The 25936-nt window shown below is 42.4% G+C and overlaps 1 protein-coding gene and 1 non-coding gene across 3 annotated transcripts; one reads left to right on the top strand and one right to left on the bottom strand.

Annotated features, from left to right (window-relative positions):
* Positions 1-342: 342 nt before the first annotated feature.
* Positions 343-25936, bottom strand: NAA20 (N-alpha-acetyltransferase 20, NatB catalytic subunit). Of its 2 annotated transcripts, XM_069547842.1 has the most exons (7): positions 25276-25936; positions 17222-17658; positions 11737-11761; positions 5445-5535; positions 4674-4809; positions 1341-1486; positions 343-864 (listed from the first exon to the last, which is right to left on the bottom strand). In XM_069547842.1, the coding sequence occupies exons 2-7, from the start codon at positions 17272-17274 to the stop codon at positions 779-781; spliced, it is 537 nt and encodes a 178-aa protein (XP_069403943.1). In that variant the 5' UTR covers positions 17275-17658; positions 25276-25936; the 3' UTR covers positions 343-778. The 2 variants fall into 2 exon arrangements, with proteins under 2 accessions (XP_069403943.1, XP_069403944.1); XM_069547843.1 differs by lacking the exon at positions 1341-1486 and having other exon boundaries at positions 25276-25349.
* TRNAI-GAU (transfer RNA isoleucine (anticodon GAU)) lies at positions 13200-13272 on the top strand. Its single transcript has one exon. It is a non-coding gene; the product is annotated as a tRNA-Ile (tRNA).

Below are 25936 nucleotides of genomic sequence, written 5' to 3'. Positions count from 1 at the left end.
TGATCTAATCGTTTGGCCTTTTTTCTTTTTTTTATAAAGAAATTAGGTTCTGTTCTCCTTTTATCATATCTTTTTGTATTCTGAAAGGCAGGAATACAGTATTGTGAAACTAGACCGAGGAAAGACCTGAGACCAGCAGTGAGGAAGCAAGTATCTGGGAAGAAGTTAGTCTGCAGTAAGCAGGGAGCTTAAGTGTGCTGGGCAGGGGCTGTTCCCGTAAGCTTTTAAACAGTGCTTTGTATGTAGATGAAAAATGTGACAAACAAACCCTAAGCGACGACCTTTCTCAATCCTGCTAACTTTGGGTTTACAAATGACCATCAAACTTCCAGAAAACATTCATAGAGTCAACAGTGCATTTTATTATACATCTGAGATTTATACATTTCATATATGCTTTTAAAGCTTAAGTTCAATACAAAATAAAAACTGTATGTGCAGCAGTGGTTCTCAGGCACAGAATTTAGGGGGAGACTGGAGCAATCATTTTCCCTAGCACACTGTGAATAGTGTGTTATGCGCCACGACAGTGGAATGTTTCCTTCTCGCCTAGCTGCCTTTTTTGGTTGGATTTTATTACAGTGAACAGCTTTAGAAGGTATGATATTGCTAACAGGATACATGAAGGCTTAAAATTTGATAACCTATATTTTCTTGAAGTCTTTAAGAGCTAAATGATCCCCTTTTCTCCTAATAGATCTCCAAGGTCACCTAATGAAAATAATATTGTCCATAATTCTATTTGGAGCATCATCAGCCTAAGAACCACTGCTCATGGTTATTCAATGTCTTCTGGCCTTACAGGATGAGGTAATGGTATGATGGACTTCTTCTCAGTGTCCCTGGATAGAGCTTTCCTCATATCTGTTAAGAAGCAAAGTTTAATGTAAGTACACAAATGTCAGAGTATGATTTTATATCAGATTTAAAGTGTACAAGTGTTTTAAAAAACACTAAAACCATAAGCGGTTTTGTCCCCTACTCTCCCACTTTTACCAGATTCTAAGAGAAATGTATTTATAAGTGAGACTACCAAGCAGGAGTACACAAAACACTAACCGAACCCTAGCTGGGATTCAGCTCTTCCTACAAATGTTCTTTGACAAAATCTTAGTAACATGTCTCTAACAGCAAAACAACTACTGATGGTAATTAACCATTGGTTAGTTAATATAAGTTAGTTAGTGGTAGGTTCATGAAGGTAGCTTCCAGGAGATTTAAATACTATAGCTCAAATTTAAATATGATTTTTTAAGTGTATTGAAAGAGCCGAGTATTTTGGTCTATAGGAAGCATGTAAACATCCCTTCCTCCAGGATGCTGCCCCAGCGAGGACTCACCGTAAGCGTCCTCGTCGGGCTCCCCATTGCTCGCCGAATAGTACTCTATGACTGTCCTGTACACGCTGTAGCCCAGCTGCTTGTACATGTTGACAGCAACTTGGTTAGACACTCTTACAAAGAGATCAACAAAAAATCCACCCTTTCTGTAATTTAAAAAAAAAATCAGAATGGGAGAAGTCTTAGAAGACAATACTGGCTGGAGTAGTTCCTCTCTTCATTTACATAGGTCATCTTTACTGTCTCGGGATAAAGCTGTACAAACTTCAGAGAGGTCTTGCACAGCTTTTGTTAGATTTTTTCCTAAAGGCTTAGTGAGCTGATGCCAATGCAGATCTCATCCGCTTCTAAATGTTACTGTTTGTTTAGAAACGCAGCTGAATTTAGACTCACTTTATATCCAACAAACTAGATTCTTACCAGTTTTTTATGTGTACACTCTTATCTGCCCAAATAACAGTAATGTTTCCTCTCAGTCCTCATACCTTTTTTAAAATTGCTTCACTGTACAATCAAGGATTTCCGGTAATTACTAAGAGAAGCTGGCTTTAGGCATCCTGTCCCGGAAAGCATTCCATGCATCACCTCTAAAGGTTTTCAGTAAATACTTTTTGCAGGTTAAAGTTTTCCCTTTCTGTAGGCTAGATTGCTTAATCAAGAGTGAATACTGTATTTTATCAAAGCATTTTCTACATTTACTGAGATAAAAAAATGTTCTTCAGTCTATTAATTGCTAGAATACATTCTTAGGTCCATTTGCTAAGTTTTTCTAGGACTTCTGCATCTGTAATGGGATGTTCTTTCTCATATCGCTTGTCAGGTTAAGATTATCTTAGCCTTAAAAAATAAGTTCTCTTTTTGTGTGTAAGATTGAACTTAGAATCTTTTTTTTTTTTTTTCTACCATTTTGAAGGGACAACCCTTAAATATTTAGAAATATGTTTTAATGTTTTGCCTATGTTGTCTTCAAGAAGTTTATGGAGTATGGTGACATTTATACAATGAAAACATGAAACCCACTAAACTATATTTTAAAAGGATGACCATTACATAATACATCAATTATAATGTGCAACAGAGACCTCAGGTCGCCTTGTGAACCCTTTCTGGTGGCCCAGAATAAGTTCGTTGACCCCTGTTTTATACAATTAAATCAATTTCTGATTGTTCTAATTAGGAATAGGCCTGTTCATACCTCTGATTATGATGATCTATTTCTTCCTATAGTTTAGTCAGTTGTTGCATTTTTAAGTTTGTCACTGGGTAGTGACCGTTTTTTATTCTAGTAATAACTATAATGACTTAATTACACCCTTAATTGCTTTTCAGTTTTTATTTGCTTTAGAATTTGCGAAATTTAAAAAGTGAAATGAGCGTAAGTCACTCAGTTGTGTCCAACTCTTTGGCAACCCCATGGACTATACAGTCCATGGAATTCTCCAGGTGATCTATCCAACCCAGGGATTGAACCCAGGTCTCCCGCATTGCAGGCAGATTCTTTACCAGCTGAGCCACCAGGGAAGCTCAATTTAGAAAATTTCTTTTAGTCTCTCTGTATCTTTACATGTATTTCCTGTAAAGAGAGTACAGCTCTGACAGTATCATTTTTTTAATCTTACTGTACTAAGAACACTAAACATGAGGTTCGCCCTACTGGTAAATTGTAAATGTAATAAATTCCCATTCCCCCTCCCCCCACCCCTCTACCACCATTTCACTCATTATGAATCTAACTACCTTAGGTCTCTGAGTGCTATCATGTAGTATTTGTCTTTCTGGGACTGGCCTATTTCACTTGGTATAATATCTTTGTCTTTAAACTGGAGTTATTAGCTCCTTAACATTCACTGTTATACTTACATAATTATATTCGGATTCATGACTACCAGCTCATTTCATGCTTTTTGTTTTGCCACTTTTGTTTTTCTTTTGATTTTTATTAGTCACATTTTTCCTTTGGAAATATAGTTTGTATTTTTAGTGTACATTAATATATACATGTATATATGTATGTGTATACATAAATAGGTACACACACACTCCTGTACAAATACAAGTCACTTAAATCTTAGTGACTACTGTAATGAAGGTTTAGGAACTGGAAGGGGAAGGAGAGTAGTAGTTTTCTACTCTAAAAGAGTCTGTCCAATAAATTTTATGTGTAAGGTCATGGCTATTAGAACACATGTCCAAACTCCCTGTCCACTATAATAGTAATGTCGTAACTTTTTCAACAAGATGTCCATGCCATTAATTCTTGTGTGTAAACTACAATCTTCTTCTCGTCCCTGTTCAGTCTAGGAGAACCTGATTCTGCAGAACCACCTGCATTCTTGTTTTATATTGATTTTCATGTGGTCCTGGGGCTTTATAATGACAGGAATTTTAAAATTCTTAAGGACTAGACTTCTTTTACAGCTTAAACAAGAATGAGCTCATGTTCCCTCTTGCCCTCGACTTGCCTCAAGTCGACTTTTGAGGCCATGGTTACTTCTGTAAAACGCTCCACTTTGGTGGATTTAATAAAAGTAACACATAACAAATGTCTGATATATGAAACAGGTCTTTAAAAAAAGCCACAATGTTGGCTGTTCAAACTGTGCTCCCAGGTGGTCCAAACTCATGGACGTGCTGTAGAATATTTCAAACATTTTGGGAAAACACAGGCAAACTACTGGCTTTGTATAGTTCACAAATACACATCACATTATATTTCTTTTGGTGACACAATGTCTTTATGAAGCCAGGGTTTTAGCAATTCCGGTCATTATAAAGCCCCAGGACCACATGAAAATCAATGTGAAACAAGAGTGCAGGTGGTTCTCCAGAATCAGATTCCAAGGTTTGAGAAGCCATGTGATGCCCAGCAGGCGCCATCTCATTAGGAGATAACCACAGTGACTAACAATGAAATGAAAATATTTCTTTCAGTTTCACTTAAAACTCTAAACTTTTCTTTAGCCTAGGACACTATGAAAAATATCACTGAGATTCAAAGGGCAATGTTAACAAAGAATTGGGGAATGTCTGCCAGTGGCAAAAACAGTAACAGAGACCTTGAGGGCTGGATTCTGATTCTACCAATTACCCAGCTCAAGAGTCTACAGAACGTTATTCACTCTGCTTTAATTTTCTTCAGTGGCAAAACAGGGACAATACCACCACTATGAATATGTGACAGGACTGTTGTAATGACTTTTAGAGGCTGAACATGAAACTCCTATGAAACTGCATCATGACACATTCAACCTGAAGGAAACAACTGATAAACATTCACCAAGAGAAAAACCAAATGGTTAGAGTTCAAGAATTATTTGAAAAACAGGCTCCTACCTTTCTGAAATTTCCTCTAATAACTCCATAAGTTTAGCAGCCAAACCAAGGCGCCGAAACTCCGGGGCAACAGACAGAGCTGTGACATGCCCGTGCCATTCTTCCCTCGCCACTGAGCCTTCTGCTTTGCCCATGACTGCCAATGAAAGACCGCATCCAGTAACTAAACATGGCAACTCACACACAGAGAAATACTGTGTGGTGCACTTTTATCATAAAGGAAATGACCAAGCTCTGATTTTTAAGTAACACTTAAAGCCAAGGTCCCCACCCTCTGGGGACCTGATGATCTGAGGTGAAGCTGATGTAATAATAATAGAAATAAAGTGCACAATAAATGTAATGTGCCTGAATTGTCCAAAAACCGTCCTCACCCCCACCAGAAAATTGATCTTCCATGCAACCGGTCCCTGATGCCAAAAAGTTTGGGGACGGCTGCTTAAAGCCATCTAGCTAATTATTATTAGTGCTCTTACTTGATATGTATTTAAACAACCTACATTTTGTGTGGGTATCTATGTATGTATACACAATAGACAATCCACAGCTCAAACTTGAGCCAGTAACATGACCAGTTCTGTTTGGGTCACTGCTCTATCCCCTGAGCCTAGCACAGTACCTAAGACAGAGATATCAGTAAACTGTCAAAGAGTTGAAAAGAAAAGAAAATTACAGGCATCATGATTTCCAGTTCTGTGATAAGTCTAAGAGTTAAAAACTAATTTTATCTTAACTGCTAACCCAGAAAAGTACTAGTAGTGTTATACTTACTATAACCCATTAACTCGCCTCCAGGGGCCTCTGCGACGATGAAGTATTCTGGCCAGTGGGCAAGGTACTGTAGGTAAAAAGGAATCCCATACTAGAGACTCGTTAAGGAGGATGCAAAGTAAGGGCAGTCAGAGTTCTTCACAAAGCATGTTTTGAAGTTTCCTTTAAAAAGCATATTGTTCCTTTATCCCTAGCCGTATGTATGATTTCTGCAATCAATTCATTACATGAAATGTTTAGGTTAGAACTAAGTTTTAAGAAAACTGCCTGAATATGTAACCTCAGATGTGAATGGAGACATACCATCCAAGAGTGGAGAACCAGGACCCCCAAGTTCTACAGCCTGTCTCCCCGCTGCTCACACAGCACTTCCCCATCACCTGGCATTCCTGTCTACTGTCCCCTTACAGTGAGAGTGTCACCTGCCCTCTCCCCCTGGTGCTGGAGACACAGTGCAACCTCAGTATGTTTATTTCTCCCTTTCTGCACTAGAAAGGGTGACGAGTGCCTTCAGGAGCTTCAGGCACGGGACAGTGAAAATAACTGTAGTTTACTTCCAAAGGCTACGTAACAAACCCAGTTTGTCCAGTCCACTGATTCAAATTCTGCATTTCTAGTAATGCCCAAAATAAAAACCTGATGTTAAAATGAATGCCTGAGTACTTTGCTCATTACTTAGCTCTTCAGCTCTGCTGTCTTGCTGAGTTGTACTCATTTCTATACTTCTCAGTATTAACTTAGGAGAAGGCAATGGCACCCCACTTCAGTACTCTTGCCTGGAAAATCCCATGGACGGAGGAGTCTGGTGGGCTACAGTCCATGGGGTCGCGAAGAGTTGGACACGACTGAGCGATTTCACTTTCCCTTTTCACTTTCATGCATTAGAGAAGGAAATGGCGACCCACTCCAGTGTTCTTGCCTGGAGAATCCCAGGGACGGGGGAGCTGCTATCTGTGGGGTCACACAGAGTCGGACACGACTGAAGCGACTTAGCTTCAGACATCAAACCACAAGAGAATAAAAAAGGAAGGTAAGAAAATACCTACAAAAACAAACCCAAAACAAGAAAATGGCAGAAAGAATGTGTCAATAATTACCTTAAATGTAAATGGATTAAATGCTCAAAAGACACAGACTTGCTGAATGGATATAAAACAAGATCCATATATATGCTGTCTCCAAGAGACCCACTTGCAATCTAGGGATACACACAGACTAAAAGTGAAGGGACAGAAAAAGGTATTACATGCAAATGAAAAATCAAAAGAAAGCTAGAGTAGCGATACTCATATCAGATAAAATGGACTTTAAAGACTGTTACAAGAGACGTAATGATCAAGGGATCAATCCAAAAAGACGTATACATGCACCCAACACAGGAGCACCTCACTATATCCTGCAAATGATAACAGAGAAAGAGAAATCAACAACACAGTGATTGTGGGTGACTTTAACAAAGCCACTTTCATCAGTGGACAGAGACAAAACCAATGAGGAAACACAGGCCTGAAATGACACATTACACCAGATGGAAAAACAAAACCTCAAAATTAGTAGAAGGAAAGAAATCATAAAGATCAGAGAAGAAATAAATGAAAAGATCAATGAAACTAAAAGCTAATTATTTGAAATAATAAAACAGATAAACCTTTAGCCCAAACTCATCAAGAAAAAAGAAAGCTCAAATAAATTAGAAATGAAAAAGAAGTTACAACTGACACCACAGAAATACAAAGAATCATAAAAACTACAAACAACTGTATGCTAATAAAATGGACAGATTCTTAGATACAGTCTTCCAAGATTGAAGAAATTGAAAATATGAACAAACCAATCATAAGTACTTAAATTGAAACAGTGATTTAAAAACATCCAACAAACAAAAATCCAGGACCAAATGCTTCACAGGTGACTTCTAACAAACATCTAAAGAAGAGTTGACACCTATCCATCTGAAACTTTCACAAAAATTGCAGAAAAAGGAACACTTCCAAACTTACTCTATGAGATTACTATCACCCCGATATCAAAATCAAAGATACGACAAAAAAATAATTACAGGCCAACATCACTGATGAACACAGATACAAAAATCCTCAACAAAATACAAGTAAACCAAACCCAACAATACATTAAAAGGATCATACACCATGATCAAGTGGATTTATCCCAGGGATGCAAAGATTCTTCAACAGCTTCAAATTAATCAATGTGATACAGCACATTAACAAACTGAAGAAAAACCATAGCATATCTCAATAGAAGCAGAAAAAGCTTTTTACGAAATCTGACAACAATTTATGATAAAAACTGTCCTGAACGTTGGCATAGAGGGAACTTAACCTAAACCTAATAAAGGCCATATAGGATAAACCCACAGCTAATATTCTCAATGGTGAAAAGCCAAAAGCATTCCCTCTGAGATCAGGAACAAGGCAAGAATGTCCACTATCACCACTTTTATTTGACATAGTTTTGGAAGTCCTAGCCACAGCAGAGAAGAAAAAGAAAAGGAATCCAAACTGAAAAACAAGTAAAACTGTTACTACAGTTGACAAGATACTACACACAGAAAATCCTGAAGATGCTACCAGAAAACTACTAGAGACTGTCAGTGATTCGGGTTCAAACTGCAGGATACAAAATACACAGAAATCTCTTACATTCCATACACTAATGATGAAAGATCACAAAGAGAAATTCAGGAAACAATACCATTTACCATTTACATCAAAAAGAAAAAAAAAAATTACCTGGGTATAAGCCTACATAGGGGACAAAAGACCTGGACTCTGAAAACTGTAAGATGCTGATGAAAGAAATCAATGACAGACAGATGGAAAGATACACCAAGCTCTTGGATTGGAAGAATCAATATTGTCAAAGTGACTATACTACCCAAGGCAATCAGGTTCAATTGCAACCCCTATCAAATTAGCAATGGCAGTTTTCACAGAATATTTTTAATCTGTATGTAAACACAAAAGACCTCAAAGACCCAAAGCAATCCTAAGAACAACAAACAGACCTGGAGGAATCAGGCCCCCTGACTTCAGACTATACTACAAAGCTGTAGTCATCAAAACAGCATGGTACTGGCACACAGAAAAAAAACAAAAAAACAAAAAAACACCGTGGAGAAAAGACAGTCTCTTCAGGAAGTGGTGCTGGGGAAACTGTACAACTACATGTAAAAGAATGAAATCAGAACATTCTCTAACACTATACACAAAAATAAACTCAAAATGGATCAAAGACCTAAATGTAAGATAAGATACTATAAAACTCTTAGAAGAAAACACAGGTAAATTTTTTTTTTACATAATCATGTCAGTATCCTTTAATCAAAATAAATGGGACCTAATTAAACTTAAAAGCTTTTGCACAGCAAAGGAAACCATAAAAAAAAAAAAAGAAAATAATCCACAGAATGGGGGGAAAATATCTGGAAATGAAGTGACTGAGGTGGTTAATTTCTAAAATATACAAACAGCTCATGCAACTTTGTATCAAAGAAACAACCCAACCAAAAAATGGGCAGATAGAATTTCTCCAAAGAAGGTATACAGATGGCTAAAAAGCACATGAAAAGATGCTCAATATCCCTAATTATCAGAGAAAAGCAAGTCAAAACTAAAATGAGGTATCACCTCACAGTGGTCAGAATGGCCATCTTCAAAAAGTATACAACAATAAAATGCTGGAGAGGGTGTGGAGAAAAGGGACCCTTCGTAGGGAACATAAACTGGTAGGGAGAACAGAACAGAGGTTCCTTAAAAAACAAAACAGAACTACCATATGATCAAGCAGTCCCACTCCTCTGTATGTATCAGAAGAAAACTGTAACTCCAAAAGATACATGCATCCCAATGTTCACTGCAGCACTGTTTATAATAGCCAAGATATGGAAGCAACCTAAATGTCCATTGACAGATGAATGGATAAAGATGTGGTAAACACATACAATGGAGTATTACTCAGCCATAAAAAAAAAGAAATAATGCCATTTGCAGCGACCTGGATGGACCCAGAGATATCATACTAAGTGAAATAAGATAAAGACAAGTATCATATGCTGTCACCTTTATGTGGAATCTAATTTAAAAACTGATACAAAGAAACTTATAAAGCAGACTTACAGATATCAAAAACAAACTTATGGTTACCAAAGGGAAAACATGGGGTGAGAGGATAAATCAGGAGTCAGGGATTAACATACACACTACTATATATAAAATGTGTGTGTGTAAATAACCACTAGGGACCTACTGTATAGCACATGGACTTCAATATTCTGTGATAACCTATATGGGAGAAGAATCTGATAGAAGAATGGTTTTACATATATAACTAATCACTCTGCTGTACACCTGAAACTAACACAATATTGTATATCAATTATACTCACATTTTTTAAAAGGTCACAAAACAAAGAGGGATTGTTATTAATATATATTACAGATACTGTCAGTTTTAGATATTTAAAAAACCTGCTTCCATTCTACTGTGATGTTAAGTAAATACACATGTTTTAAATACTCAGTTATTTTCTTGTGCTGAACTGACCTAAAGGTTCAGAAAATTGTAACAAGAATTTTATTTTGTGACTTCAAAGTCTTAATAAAGTTTTTACTACAAAAAAAAAAAGTACACACACCCACATATTCTTGATTTCTACTGCCGGTGTACACATGCTACTGCTGTTTTAAAACTTGATCTTGGTTCTAACATTGGTGAATGTTCTTAAGTTGTTCTTTTTTCTAGACTGATGATCGTACTATCAGTTGTAAATGAAGACAGCTTTATTTCTACCTTTCTCCTCCTTACACTTCTTCCTTCCTTCTGGAAGTTTGGTCAGTTCCTCTAGAACTATGTTAAAGGGCAGTAGTGACAGTAGGCATTCTTATCTTATGCCCAATCCTGAAGGGAATGTATCTGAATTTCTCACTCAAGTATATAATGATCGCTGAAAGTTTTAAAATATAAAACCTTTACCAAATTAATAAAAGTCCTTCTAGTTCTAGCTTGTTATACATTCTTACCATAAAAAAGCACTACCCTGTAAGTCAGCTATATTTCAACTAAAAAAACAAAGAACTGTGAAAGTCAAGGACTAGAGCACAGTGTGTAAATTATTCCCCAGTAAAGCATTATTTACAAAAACAGGCCCATGCATATTAGCGTGCCCACCCCTGACATAAATGTCTCTATTGTTATCTTCAGGTTCCAGAAAACAGAATTACCAGGTATTCTGTAAAGTGCCTTCAAAAGACTAGCTTTTGAACATTCTCATAAACTGCTGTGTCGCTAGCAATTTATGAGAATACTCCCCTCACCTCACCTCCATCAGCCTTGAGCTTCATCACTGCTTGAAATCCTTGACAGTTTGATAGATAAAACATGGTACATCATCTTGGTTTTAATTATCATGTCTTTTAATTGGTGAGACTGAACTCTTGAAATTTTCACAGCTTCCTATATGCCCTCTTGGTTAAATGATCAATTAATACTACCCTCTGACCCCACAGTGGACAATAGCACATAACCCAGAAATCCAACTCTGTGTTTCAAGCTGTTGAGAATGTAGGAGTTATCTATTCAGGTCAGAGGACCCTAACTTCACACATCCTTGCCCATGTTTCTATTGGGTGCCATGACAGATACTGCTAATTGTTACCTAAAATCATTTCTCCCCCCTTTAGCAACCAGCCTGAATGTAAACCCCGGCTCATCCTAGACTGTTCTAGATAGGTGTATCTCGAGGCAGGTGCTGGTCTACAGGGCAGAGGGCTGCGTCACACCTCCCAGCAGTCCCTTTGGCTTCCCCTCTGCTGATCGATGCTCCTGCCAGGAATGCGGATGAGATGCCACAGACTCTGGAAGCCAGGGTCCCCCGGATGACAGAGTGGTCCCAGGGCAAAGCCCGGTGTCTAGGACATCATGGAATCGCCCAGCACTGATCATCCTCTTGAGGCTTTGTTCTTATCAGACAAAAGCAGCCCCTCCTGCTGAAGTCACAGCTTTCTGCTGCTCACAGCTATGCTTACTACTGAGGGGCAGGGAGGGCAGGGGATTGTACTGTTCTTGATTTATGAGGTCATTATATTAGCAGCTTGTCAGCAGATGTAAGATAACTCTTGTTCCCAGTTTTTAGTTTCTTTTTAATTGCCTTCAATGTTGTTTATGATGTTTCCTGATCTCCAGGTCTTAAACATTTTCAGTATTCAAGTCTATTTTTTTTTCTTTTCTCTATTTTCCTTACTCTTTATTTAAACTTTTTAAAAAAGGATACAGTTTCTGTAAGTGGATCCAAGTTACTAAAAGAAACAAGAGAAAAGTCAACAGTAAGCAGTGTTTACAAAATCAGTTTAAATAGGCCAATTACAACTAAAAATAACATGCACAGGGAAAACAGAACGTTAAATTCACAACTTTAAAACCAACTTTTCAACTAAGAAAGATGGTTTAACCTACCGAATGACCATATTAAGCCATCATTACAGTCACTATAAAGACACCCATACATTTTCATTTAACTGCTTCTTTACAAATTACTTTACAGTTAATACATCATCAAAACATTCCATCCTCTTTTTTTTTGGCCACGCCTCACCGTGGCTTGTAGAATGTTAGTTCTGCAACCCAGGACTGAACCCAGGCACTGGGAGCACTACGCCCACCACTGGATCACCAGGGAATTCCCTACAAGTTTCCATTTCCTAACAGTAAACTGCAAGTGGAACTGGTGACCAGCCTTGGGCGTCAGTCACAGACAGGGCTCCACCAGCCTTGCAGCATGTGCCAAGGGCTGTCCCTGCCTTATTCCACCCTCTCAATGTGGGCTCTCTCACTCCTGGAGCTTCTGCTCCCCACTACCCCCATTCTCATACTTTTAATTTTGCTCTCAGAGGAATACTCCTTACCTGGCTCTGGAGCTGCTGAGCAGCTGCCTCACCAGCGTGTCTGACCACAACACTCCCAAATCAGCATTTCCACACCTGCCTCCCTCCACAGAGAGCTCTGCCCCTCACTTCCCCATTCAGTCAGTGGAAGCACAATCCTGGCGGACCCCAGAAGAGCGCCCTCAACTCCTCTCACACATGCAGTCAAGCTCGTCCTCAGGACCTTTAGCAACAGCAGAAGTCAACAGCACATTTCTGGAGACCAGCAAATCTTAGTACCCCTTTCCCCTTTACATTCAAAAATTACTGAAGACCCCAAGACTTAAATCTATTGATATTTAAAAGTGTAAGATATTTGTTCATTTTTTAAAAATCAGTTAAATATTAATGTGAATGACTTTTTTAAACGAACAGTCACTATTTTCAAAAACAAAAGAAAATTTAGTGACAAGAATGTCATTATTTGAACAATTTTACATATCTTTTTAATGTCTGAAGGTGAAGTCACTCAGTCGTGTCCGACTCTTTGCAACCCGTGGACTGTAGCCCACCAAGCTCCTCTGTCCATGGGATTCTCCAGGCAAGAATACTGGAGTGGGTTGCCATTTCCTTCTCCAGGGGATCTTCCTGACCCAGGGATTGAACCCAGGTCTCCCAAATTGCAGGCAGACGCTTTAACCTTTGCACCACCAGGGAAGCCCCTTTTAATGTCTGGCTTAATAGCAAACAGCTGGTTTCTCATTTCTGTGTTTGCTATGCTCTCTGTTAGATGATCACACATCTGGAAGCCTCCACTTGTGCAGCAGTGAGAGAATGAGAGTTAAAAAAGGCAATAAAAAACAAAAAACCGACTTCCCTGGTGGTCCAGTGGTTAAGACTCTGTGCTGATAATGCAGGGGGCCAGGGTTCAATCCCTGGTTGGGGAATTAAGATCCCGCATGCTGTGTGGCATGGCCAAAAGGTTTTTAAAAAACAAAAAACCTTAGTTTTATCATGAAAATGGCTCTGACTCTGCAGAACCCCCAAGCAATCTTGAGGCGTCCCTGCCCACACCTAGAGAATCACTGCTCTAATCGAGTATAGGACTCACTCTCTGCCCTTCTCAAGACTACTTTATACCCTCTCCTGTCTCCTCAATGCTCCCTCTTCCAGCTCAGCTGCTTCTAATTTCAGGAAGAAAACATAACAGTAATAAGAAGCTTCACCAAGGTTCCAGCATCCACCCCACCTGCTCTCTACCTGCTGCCTTGGACCCAGGCCTGGAGTGCAGGTGAGCAGGTCCCACCCTCTCAGGACCCGGCAGCCTGCTCCCCTAAAGAAATGGACAGACATGCTGCACACTAGGCCACAGGAACACGTGACACAGTCCACAGCTCCGTCCCCCTGACCTGCTGTCCTCGCTCAGCCTCCAGACCCAGCAGCAGGGTCTCCTCCTGCTTCACTGGGCCACTGTGTCTTTACCACGTGATGCCCTGGGAGCTGTCCTGGAGCCTTTTTTCCTGTCCGCACTCACCAATGAAGTCGCTGAGCCACCTGGGTTTAACACCATCCATGCAGTGTTGACCCCCAAGTTTCTATTTTTAGCCCAGACCTAAACTTGAAACTCCCATGTCCAGATGCCTGGCTGACTTCTCCACCGAGGGGTCTGAGCACCCTCTGCAGAGGAGCCCGTCCAGCTGGCCTCTCCAAGGTCGAGCCCTCTGACTCCGACCTGGTGTTCTCACACTCCCACCTGCTGCTTGGGCCACACTGGCAGCCGCCTCCGCCTCCCCCACTTCGTGTCTAAAACAGGAACCAGTACCCATACTACTCTGCCCATATTACCCATGTCCCCAAAGCCTACACACACCCCCTATCCCCATCTTCCTGCAGTGACACCTTCCCTGAAACACCTCACCCAAAGCTGAATCCACATGTACTTCCTATTTCCCTTTCCTTGTTTACTGAACACAGTTCTATCTTACTTTCCCCTCTAAAATGTAAATTCTGGGAATTCCCTGGCAGTCCAATGCAATGGTTACGTACAACTACAGCGACTTCCATTTTCAATGACTTTGGTTTTCACCGCTGAGGGTCTGAGTTTAACCTCTGGACTTGGGGAACCAAGAACCGACAAGCTGTGTGATGTGGCCAATTTAAACAAATAAATTGTAAATTCCATAAAGATAACATTTTTTGTCTTGTTCACTACTGTCTCTTCAGTGCTGGCAGGCATAAAATATTTTTCCAAGTATAAAATATTTGTTGTTAACAACGTTTCCACATCCGTTGCTTCTTTCAGTTACTACTGCAACACCCTACCCCAGTGATTCTCCATGTTCTGGACAGAAGCGCCCTAATCAAGGTGAGAAACAGAAGGAAGTGAGGAGGGAGAGGAGTCCCCCACTGGCATAGACTGAAGAGGCCTTACCAAGTTAGATAACTCTGAATTCAAATTGTTGTTGTGTTGTTGCTAAAGTGAAAGTGAAGTTGCTCAGTCGAGTCTGACTGTCTGCAACCCCATGGACTGTAGTCTGTCGGGCTCCTCCATTTATGGCATTTTCCAGGCAAGAGTACTGGAGACAGTTGCCATTTCCTTCTCCGGAGATATTCCCAGCCCAGGGATCAAACCCAGGTCTCTCAAATTGCAGGCAGATACTTTACCGTCTGAGCTACCAGGGAAATTAACACATTTGAAATAGGGGGCCTAAATGTTCTACATGAGAAGTGGGACAGTAACCATGGAAACCAGTCCTCCCTCCCTCCCCATACTACAAACAAAAATGTCGGCAGTAGTTGATCCCCAAGATAAAACCAAAATGTAAAGAAAAGAACTAGAACTTCTGGTGAGTGAAAGTTGGTCAGTTGTGTCCAACTTTTTGCTAAGTTTAGTCGCTAAGGCGTGTTCAACTCTTTGTGACCCCACCAGCCTCCTCTATCCGGGGGATTCTCCAGGCAAGAGTACTGGAGCAGTTGCCATTTCCTTCTCTAGAGGATCTTCCCGGCCCAGGAATTGAACTGACGTCTCCTGCACTGGCAGGCGGACTTCTCACCACTGAGCCACCAGGCAAGTCCTCAATTAATCTTTAATTAATGGTAATTTTGAATATATACCTTTTTTGTTATACAAAGGCATGGTGACTTACACAATGTGGAGATTAAACAAATATTTGTCGATTTTCTCTGCCTGTTAACAGGACAGGATGATGTTTTGTTGTACATAAATGGTCACGCTTACTTTCCTTCTGTTCTATTCATTTTCATATAAAAGCACTGGCCCTTCCTCAGTCTTCGGTTAAAAATGACTTTCTAGGCAGCTTTGCCTCATCCGTTCTTGAAACGTCAAAGCACACTGTCACTTCCCAGGTCTGTGCTTCTGAAAGCCAAGCCTCCATCAAGTTATCACCTCTGGGCCATTGCCAAGACCTCCTAAATGGCTCACCTGCCGGGTACACCTTCTCCAGTCACCCCGAGACACACGGCCCTGCGGCGGACAGCTTAGGGGTCCTGCGCAGCCAGGAATGAAGAACCACCCGACTGGGGCCAATCTCCTTAGGAGTCTCCTTGCTCTGCCCACGCCCACACAGGGCTCTTCCACCTGGGCCATTCCTCTGAGCTCTCAGCTCCTTAGCGGACTCAAAAAATGGAAATAAGAAGGGCAACTACTTCACAGAGGTGTGAGGAGGAAAGGGGTTACTCCGATCTTCCCTGTAGCTCAGATGGTGAAGAGTTTGCCTACAATGCAAGAGAGCGGGGCTCGATCCCTGGATTGGGAAGATCCCCTGAAGAAGGGATAGGCTACCACTCCAGTATTCTTGCCTGGAGAATCCCATGGACAGAGGAGCCCGACTGGCCACAGTCCATGGTGTCGCCAAGAGTCGGACACGACTAAGCTGCTACTACTACTATAGCTACTAAGGAGTTACAACGAGACTGAACGCAGTCCCCTCAGTTACTCTGCTCCGACTCAGAGAGGCCCCCAGAAACCACCTCCACCCCCAACAATGGGGCACAAGTCCAGTCTCACCAGTTGCTCTGACCTCGGAGTTTCAGAAACCGGCTCTAGTCAGTCCCCGCCCTAGTATCGGCCGCCCCCCAGGGCAGCGGCTTCCTCCTCCAGCACCTCCTTCCTCACCACTGTCAACACTTTCCCATCTTCTGAGACTCAGTCCCTCTGTGAACATTTCTAGCGAACTCTTCTCAGGTTCTTTCTGACACTTGAACCTGAACTACCTGGTCCTTCAAATAATTGTCTTGGGATCTTTAAAAGTGGGTCTGGGATTGGTGAGGTGGGTGGATAAGATGGGCTGAAATGTGATGAAGCCAAAGGAGTGAAATGGTTAAAAAAAAAAAAAAAAAAGTGGGAGTCCAGCTAGTAGCCTACAGGTGTTTACAGTAAAATTCTATCAAGCTTGTAAGCGCTCAGAAATTTTCATAATAAAACTTTTTAGGGGAAAAAAAAATGAAAGCTGCAAGTCACAGAGCCTGACTTAAGTCGGACGAAGGACCGGGCACCCCGAGGACCGCCCCTCTACCCCCCTCGCCCCATCCCGCAGCAAGTGGTACCCCGACCGCGACGCGCAGCAACAGTAACGAGGAGCGCAAAGGCGCCGCGCCGGGCGGCTGCCAGTGTTACTCCGCGCGGATACAAGGTAACCGCGCCGCCGCCGGGCCCCGGCTGCCGCAGGAAGCGGAGGGGAGCTCGGCTCGGCACCCCCCGACCCTCGCCCGACGTCCCCCCAGGCCCCGAGAGGCGCCCGCTCTGCGGTCGGGGCTGCGGGGACACGGCCACCCGGCCAAGGTCAGCGGGGCCGTCCGGACGTCCCGCCCGGCTCCCTCCCCGCGCGGCCCCGGGGACGCGCCGACCGCCGCCGGGCCCGAGCGTGCCTCACTCACATGTTGTTGAAGCGAAACAGGTCGTCGCATGTAAAGGCCCGGAGCGTGGTCATCGCGTCGCCGCGGCCGCGGGAACCGGTTCGCGGAAACACCGCACTCGCCCCGCCGGAAGTCGTCCGGCTCGGATGCCCTGGGGCGGGACGGGGGGGAGGGGGCAGTGCAGAGAACTACTTCCGGGCCACGAGTTGCTCGGCAACGGCAGTCTCGACTTTGCGCCCTCTAGAGGCCGCAGCCGGGAACGCCTGTAAAGTGTGGGGTGTTCCGAGGATCTTCTCTGTGAGCCCACAAGAGGCTGCCAGGGGTTAGGAACCCAAGGCAGAAAAGCAGGGTTCAGGATCCCCTGGCATGTGAGGAAGGAAGCCGAGAGGGATGGGAGAACTCATGGTCCAGAGCGGCCTGTCCCAGTGATGACAGCTGTGCCTGCGACTGCAAATTTTCTAACATATTTCACAACATAAGAGAAAGGTGGAATTAACAACATTATTATTTTACCCAGTATATAAACAATATTGTTTCACATGTAATCAATTTTTAAAAATTCTAATAGAATGTTTTAATGTTTTCTTTTTTTTATGATACTAAGCCTTAGAAATATATTTGCAGCATATTTCAACTCAGGACCTAAATTGTCATAGGCAATTCTTGTCCTATATTTAGATTTCATAAAAGGTATGATTAAAAAGTGGATTGATATACCCAAATTGTTCCAACCATGCTAAGTTTTCAAATAGCCTTTTAAAAAAGATGAAATTGTGATTCTCATACAAACATAAAATGCACACATAAAAAAACATTTTAACTCATTCATTATGAAAGAACCACTAAGATGTTGACATACGTTAAAAGGAGAATTTAAACCACAGAAGGCAATCAGGAAAGCTGAAATGTGTTTATAAATACATGTACAGCTGGTCTATTTACTGTATCTCCTGGCCATGTACCATGCATTTGTGTTTCTGTGGACAGGAATCCTTTTTATTAATGTCCATTTTCTGCAGCTTACAGAGTTAACCTGGATGTGTGTACCTGGCAGAAAGTCTTTATTTTTTTTTTTGTAATTTCCAAATGAATTAATTAAAACTATTTAGTGACTGAGAAATAAGAGTACCTAAAGATCTCCTTTACGCTTAAGATATATATTATATTACATCATATACCGGAAGATCCCCTGGAAGAGGAAATGGCAACCCACTCTATTATTCTTGCTTGGAAAATTCCGTAAACAGAGAAGCCTGGCAGGCTACAGTCCGTAGGGTTGCAAAGAGTTGGACATGGCTTAAGCAACTTAGCACACACACACATCATATATAGTAAATATGTCTTCTACATCTTAATGAAAATCATTGAAAAGTATTTTTTACTATAAGCTTCCATTTAGGGCACTACTGTCTCTTTGTAATGAAAGATATAATGATCTTTGTCATGGTCTTTGTCCCTTCTGCCCTAGTCTCCTGATTATGTTGCTTGTAATATTGTTACTTTTCTGCTGTCTTACATCTATGCATCTCCCAGTTGCTTGATTTCTTCAGTCTGTAATTGAGTGGATATCATGCTCACTGCCACTTTTTGTTATAATTTCCTCATTCCATTCTTCATTTTGATTCATTTATGGCTTGGCTGGGTTTCATTATAGTATTTCCTTTTCCCTCTTTGCTGTGTTTTCCAGATGCCCCATGGGGCTGGTCCTCTTAGACCTCCTTAGTCTGTAAGACGCCTGATTAGAATATTGGCTGGGATATTCATGGATTCCCGTGTTCTCTCCCCGCCAAGAACTTTGTAAACATCGTTATTCCGTTGTTTTCTGGTATTGAAAGTTTCTGGGAAAAAAGAGTAAGGCCAGCAGGATTTCTGTTTTCCCTTTTGCAGGTGATTTAGTTTTTGTACTGGAGTGGGATTAGTCAGGACACTTCCAGAAATAAAACATTCTTAAAAGTGCATACGTTTTAAACCAACTAAATCTTTGACAATTTCAGCAGTTTCACACACACACACACACACACACACACACACACACACAAAACAATAGTCAAAGCTGACTCACTCCCACGTAACCAGAGACAGCCTCTCTGGAAAAGTTTGGTAGTTTCTTTAAAAACTAATGAGTTGGCCAAAAAGTTTGTTTGGGTTCTCCTTTAAGATGTTATGAAAAGCCCAAAAAGACTTTTCAGCCAACCCAATAAATATGCAATTACTATATAGCCCAGCAGTTGCACTCCTGGGGATTTATCTCAGAGAAGTGAAAATGTGTGTATACAGAAAAACCTGTACACAAATACTTAGTTCGGTTCAGTTCAGTCACTCGGTTGCGTCCGACTCTTTGCGACCCCATGGACTGCAGCAAGCCATGCTTTCCTGTCCATCACCATCTCCTGGAGCTCACTCAACCTCATGTCCACTGAGTCAGAGATGTCATCCAACCATCTCATCCTCTGTCGTCCCCTTCTCTTCCCTCCCGCCTTCAATCTTTCCCAGCATCAGGATCTTTTTAAATAAGTCAGTTCCTCGCATCAGGTGGCCAAAGTATTGGAGTTTCAGCTTCAGCATCAGTCCTTCCAATGAATATTCAGGATTGATTTCCTTTAGGATGGACTGGTTGGATCTCTTTGCAGTCCAAGAGAATTGTCATGGTTTGCATCATTACATCTATTTCAAACGTACAGAGTACATTAAGTGCCTTGGAGCCCCACACTGACTTAGGCTTCTAGGATGTGCTATTATGGCTTTCCCTTTCAGCACATCCAATCTTATTTTTAACCTGCAGAAAAACACCATTCCTGTCCTGGCTGCACATTTTCCTGTGTTACAGATGACTCAGAACTTCTCATTGATCATTTCACACTGTACTTCCTTTCTTTGCTTAGTTGGAAAAAAGAACAAGCTTTTACCACATTTTATCACAAAACATCTTCCTGCTCATTGAGATGAAACACCATGTGCTCTTCTGTAAATAGTGCTGACCCAGGCTCTCATCCACCATGGCAATGTTTCACTGACATTTAAACAAGCAAACAGCCTGGTGTTTCAGCCACTGTTGCTTTGTTGTCGTTGTTTTCCCCTTCAGATCATGTGGAAAAGACGAAGCGCCCAGGAAATATGTATTTTGAGAAATCCTCGGCAATATGTTTGACAATGAAACAGCTTGGTAGTTGCCTTCAGATTAAAATTTTCTTTTTTTTAAATGAAATATGGGTTGGCTAGATGCTTTAACTCCAGCCCTCCATGGAATCAATTACTTTTAGTTTTGCTAACTAGCTTGTACAAAAGCACTGTCTATTCATATGAAAAGCTGACAACAGGGTTCAATAAAACAAGGTGAGCAGCACACACGGGCTCCCCACCAGTGCCTCACTTAAAATGAGAAGAAAAGAGCTTTTTAAAAAAATAAACTTTTAAAAGACACAAATCCACATGAGGGGCTTCCCTGGTAGCTCAGGGGTAAAGAATCGGCCTGCAATGCTGGAGACGATGGATATTTGGGTTCCATCTCTAGGTCTGGGAAGACCCCCTGGAGGAGGAAATGGCCATCCACTCCAGTACTCTCGTCCAGTCCCACGCGTGGAGGAGCCCGTGGGGTCACGAAGAGTTGGACACACAGAGTGATTGAGCACCCACTGCACCAAATCCATAAGAACGAAGAAAATGCGGGAGGAGACAACAGCCAGTGATAACAGGCAACAGTTATGGAAGCCGGTAAACTCATTCAGCAACTGGAGACATGCTGAGAGATAAGCAACTGCTGGACAAAAAGCCAAGGGGCAGGCAGTGGCTTCCCATTCCAGAATCTGCCGAGGCCCAGGATTTGGACAAGGCTGGGACACCTGCAAGGAGAGGCATGCAGCTGTATCCCCAGAGCAGCGCAGGAGCTGTGTTCCTCAGTTCTCAGCACACAGCACAGGGTGAGGGTGAGACAGGGCTAAGGAAGAGCAGTCACCCTGACCCTGCCCTCTGGCTCACTAGTTGTGGCAAGGTGCTGGCAGGACCTGGGTGCTGGCAAGACCAGGGTGCTGGCAAGACTTACTCCCACCCTGCAGCCTCCAGTAGGACACTGGAGAACTTTTCCTGGGGAGGTTGCCTGACCGAAAAAGAAAAGCCCCACAGCTATGCACATTTTTCATCCCTCCAATGAAATGACCAAATTGTGACATGGTCACTGGGAGGGTCACCAGTTCACAAACTCTGCCCGGTATCTGCAGCTCCCAACAAGCTTTGTGATGCTTTCCATTTAATTATGAATAGCCAGCCAAAAGCCACGGAACATTTCAGTACAGCCTGTAACCCAAAAAACAATAAAACAGAAAAAGAGAACTAGGATAAACAGAGACTGAAAAAAAAAAAAAAAGATACTGAGGGCTTCCCTGGGGGCTCAGTGGTAACTAATCTGGCTCCTATGCAGGAGACATGGGTTCAACTTCTGATCCAGGAAGATCCCACATGCCACATAGCAACTAAGCCTGTGAGCCACAACTACTGAGCCTGTGAGCCACAACTACTGAGCCTGTGCTTTTGAGCCTGGGAGGCGCAACTAGTGAGCCCAACTACTGAAGCCTGAGTGCCTAGGAGAAGCCACTGCAATGAGAAGCCTGCATATAGAAACAGAGTAGCCCCTGCTCACCACAACTAGAGAAAAGCTGGCACAGAAACGGAGGCCCAGCACAGCCAAAAATAAATAAATCTTAAAAAAAAAAAAGAGCTTAAAAAAATAGGTGTGCAATCTACTAGGTCTGTTACAGAGGCAGGTTCATTTCCTCTTTATGAAGCAAGCCAAATGCTGGGAGATTTGTCACAAAGGTTTATTTATAAGGCAGCCCCCATAAAACTCCCCCAGTTCCCTTCTGGCCCCTCAACCCCCTGGGATTGGGGGAGGGGACTGGAACCACTGCTTCCTTATATAGCTGCAATTATTTGATGTTTTACACAATTCACTTCTTAACCACCAAATACATTTTAATTACATCTCTCTTCCCTGTGTTTCAAAACCGATGAGTAAAATGGCCCCGTTGGTAACAGATTTTCAGAGAATGAAATGCCTTTAAAAGAAAGTTGGCTGTCCTTTCAGAAAATTAAAAAGCCCATAAACTTCCAACATCACGTGCAGACAGCGTGACTAATTATCCAGAGTACGTGATGATGTCCCTGCATGCACACACACGAGCACACAAGTGAGAGCAGCTGGCCCAGACAGAAAGAACCTTCTGACTCAGCTTCTGCTGCGCTCACATAGTCGGAGATAAAAGACGATGCAAAGTTACTGAATTTGTCTTTCCCCCTACCTTTCAGGTGTTTTTTTTTCCCCTATAAAAGCAAGAAGAATATATAAATAACCAGGAGGGTAATACTCATTTCCTGACATCTGCCTTTTAAACCTTTTGTGATCATGCAGTTGATGTGAAGTGAGGTTATGCCTTTCTTTTCTTCCCCTGTAAGCGTCACCAGCTCCTTTCCTCCAGAGTTTTTTAATAACAAGTCTTTCCAGGTGGCACAGTGATAAAAAATCCGCCTGCCAACGCATGAGATTAGGGTTCAATCCCTGGACTGGGAAGATCCCATGGAGTAAGAAACGGTAACCCACTCCAGTATTCTTGCCTGGAGAGTCCCATGGACAGAGGAGCCTGGTGAGGGCGCAAAGAGTCGGACATGACGAACTGAGCACACACACCAGCCCTTTCCTCCAGACTTGGAACAGCAGCAGCCTACATCTGTTTAATCATATCAGCTGCACAAATGTCCTCAATTCAAATATGCCTTGAACTAATACTTCTCAAACTATAACATGGGTTTGGTCATCCGGAATTTTGTTAAAATGTGTGTTTGGTTTCAGTAGGTCTGAGAAGGGCCTGAGACTCTGACCAGCACCTAGGAGATGCTGGGCTTGATCCTTCTATTGCATTTTCTGCAGCAAAAACTTCAACTATCTGTGAAACGAGATTCTGCACTCTGCCAAGTATGGTATTTCCATGTGCTTATAAAAAGCAGAGGCTTTCCAATGTCCTAGCAAGTTCACGTGTGTGTATTTTTAATTACTTAAAGAGACTTGGGCAGTTTCTTGTTCTTGGCAATTGGTCATTCTTTCATTTCACTATTGATGCATTTCTGTTCTGCTCTTGATTGTATATCAATAGACTAGAGAAACAGAGAGCAAAAAAGATAAAATTGACTAACACTACAATCTGAGTCCACTCTCTCATAATCTGTAGAATTGGCAGCATGTAGGAAGCAAGGACACTAGAGATAAAGAAAATCACATCAAATGACACCTGATTCTTCTTTCAAAAGCCTAATGTATTTCAGAGCAATCCAGTTAAGTAACAGACACGCATATATAAATATCTAAATGAATAAGTGAATATAAAAATACAATTAAAAGAGGAGAAGCTATGGAGATAATCACTGGCAGCAGCTGCACTTCTCCTTATGCCATTCCTTTCTGGGAGGTGCTGCTGAAGGCAACCTCAGGGGCAGACCCGGTTCCTCCTGGGAGGTCACTCTCCCTGCCCCTGCAGTCTCCCTTCCTCTCTTTGCCCCCTCTTGGCAATAGTCATCACTGGCCATGAGCCCTGCTGATGCTCTTAGCCAGGAGGGGACGCTGGGAAAATACTTCCAGTTCACACGTGTATCCACCATCACTGCCATCATCACCTCCATCATAAGCAAGGCTAACGGAAGGCATCCACTTTAATTCTCCCACATTGGACATCCCACATACACGTGCTCAGTGCTCAGTCGTATCCAACTCTCTGTGACCCCATGGACTGGAGCCCATCAGGTTCCTCTGTCCATGGGATTTCCCAGGCAAGATTACTGGAGTTGGTTACCATTTCCTGGGGGATCTTCCTGACTCAGGGATTGAACCCACATCTCTTGTGTCTCTTGCACTGTAGGCGGATTCTTTACGCCTGCGCCACCTGGGAACATGAACACTCTCTCTATATGTGTGTGTGTGTGTGTGTGTGTGTGTGTGTGTGTGTATATGCTGTGCTTAGTTGCTCAGTCGTGTCTGACTCTCTGAGACCCCCTGGACTCTAGCCCGCCAGCCTCCTCTGTCCATGGAGATTCTCCAGGCAAGAATACTAGAGTGGGTTGTCATTTCTTCCTCCAGGGGATCTTCCCAATCCAGGGATTGAACCCATGTCTCCTGGGTCTCCTGCATTGAAAGTGGATTCTTTACCATCTGAGCCACCAGGGAAGCCCTGCACACACACACACACACACACACACACACACACACACATATAAATATTAAATACTGCCTTTCTTTTTTTCATAAGAAAAATTGCCAGCAGATAGTAACATGGATGAGGAAGTAGAAATAACCAGTGGCAGTGGAAATTTTTCAAAGTTGATTATCTCATGATAATAGTAACTAATATTCAGTGTGCTGGTGGAGAACTGGGTCCTAAGACTTCACATGGATTAACGCAGTGCCGTATGGCTCTCAGAGGAGTTAAGAGGAAGATGCTGTTCATTCCTCAGCTGGTAAGAAGTGCCTGTTGGACAGTGTGCATGTTTGTGTGTTTTGTGCATAGATGCTCTGGATGTGATTTTATTTTATATGCATCTATAGCTACATTTTTCAGCTTCTTAAATCGTTCCTAGTGAATCTGGTAGAACAGCGCTTTCCAATATTGTAGCCACGAGCCAATTTGGCTCCTAAACATTTGGCATCTGGCTAATAAGATGTGACATAAGTGCCTAGTACACGAAGATTCTGAAGACAGTGAAAAAAAATTAACGTAAAGTATCTCTAAGGTTTTAGATTAATTGTTGAACTATTATATTTGGGATATCATGGGTTAAATATAATAGATTACTAAAAATAGATTACTAAATTATTAGTAATACTGCAATATAGTGCTATTGATTTCACCCATTTGTTTTTCTTCTCTCTTTAACGTGGCTATTAGAAAATTGAACATCACTTATGTGGCTTGCTTCCTATTTGCATGGAACAGCACCATGTTACGAGCACATTTTCTATGGTCTTTTGCTGAAATCAAGCAGATGAGATGAAGAACTTGTACTTGATTAGGTGTTTCAGGCTGTAGACAAGGTCTTACCTCTCCCAGGTGTGTGTCTCTCCTAAAACCTGTCTTGCTCTAGCCTGCTATTTCTCAGTCCCAGTGGAATCTCCTTGGAAATTTCAGTAAAAGTTGCCACCTGGATCCTGCGTGCAGAGATTCTGATGGTCTGGACAGCTTGGGCATCGGGGTTTTAAAGGCCTGCAGGTGAGCTGAAGAAGCAGTGGAAGCCGAGAACATGATGGGAAAAAATGACCTGCAGAATTGAGCCCTGGGGACAGAGGTGGGGGGCAGCGGAGGGGGCGGGGTGTTGGCAGAGGGGCTTGGCTCACTCTGCATCTCTCTTAGAACTAGATAAGCATGGCGTGGAAAGGCCCAGGGGAATGGTCAGAGCCTGCCCAGCTCATAAAAAACTCAACTCCCCTCCCCTTCAGGGTCCTGGGGTGGGGAGGGGAGGAGTGGATCTCAGTTGGGGTGGGGATGGGGGGTGTGAATGCTTTCAGCTGTATGAGGTGACACGTCCCCAGGGACCCCAGGGAGGGCTGGCTGCAGAGGTGTATGCCTCTCTCACCTCCAGGGGCCACGGGGGCTGAGAGATGCTACCCTGGAGGAAACCACAGCACTGAGCTGAGCCTGGCCTTAACCCCCACCCCACCCCCAGCCCCCAGCCTTTGTCCACAGGCTCTGAGCATCCTCCCGT

The sequence above is a fragment of the Ovis canadensis genome, chromosome 13 (assembly GCF_042477335.2).
Source record: "Ovis canadensis isolate MfBH-ARS-UI-01 breed Bighorn chromosome 13, ARS-UI_OviCan_v2, whole genome shotgun sequence".
In the NCBI taxonomy this organism is placed as follows: domain Eukaryota; kingdom Metazoa; phylum Chordata; class Mammalia; order Artiodactyla; family Bovidae; genus Ovis; species Ovis canadensis.
This window is presented reverse-complemented; position numbering and strand designations above follow the sequence as displayed.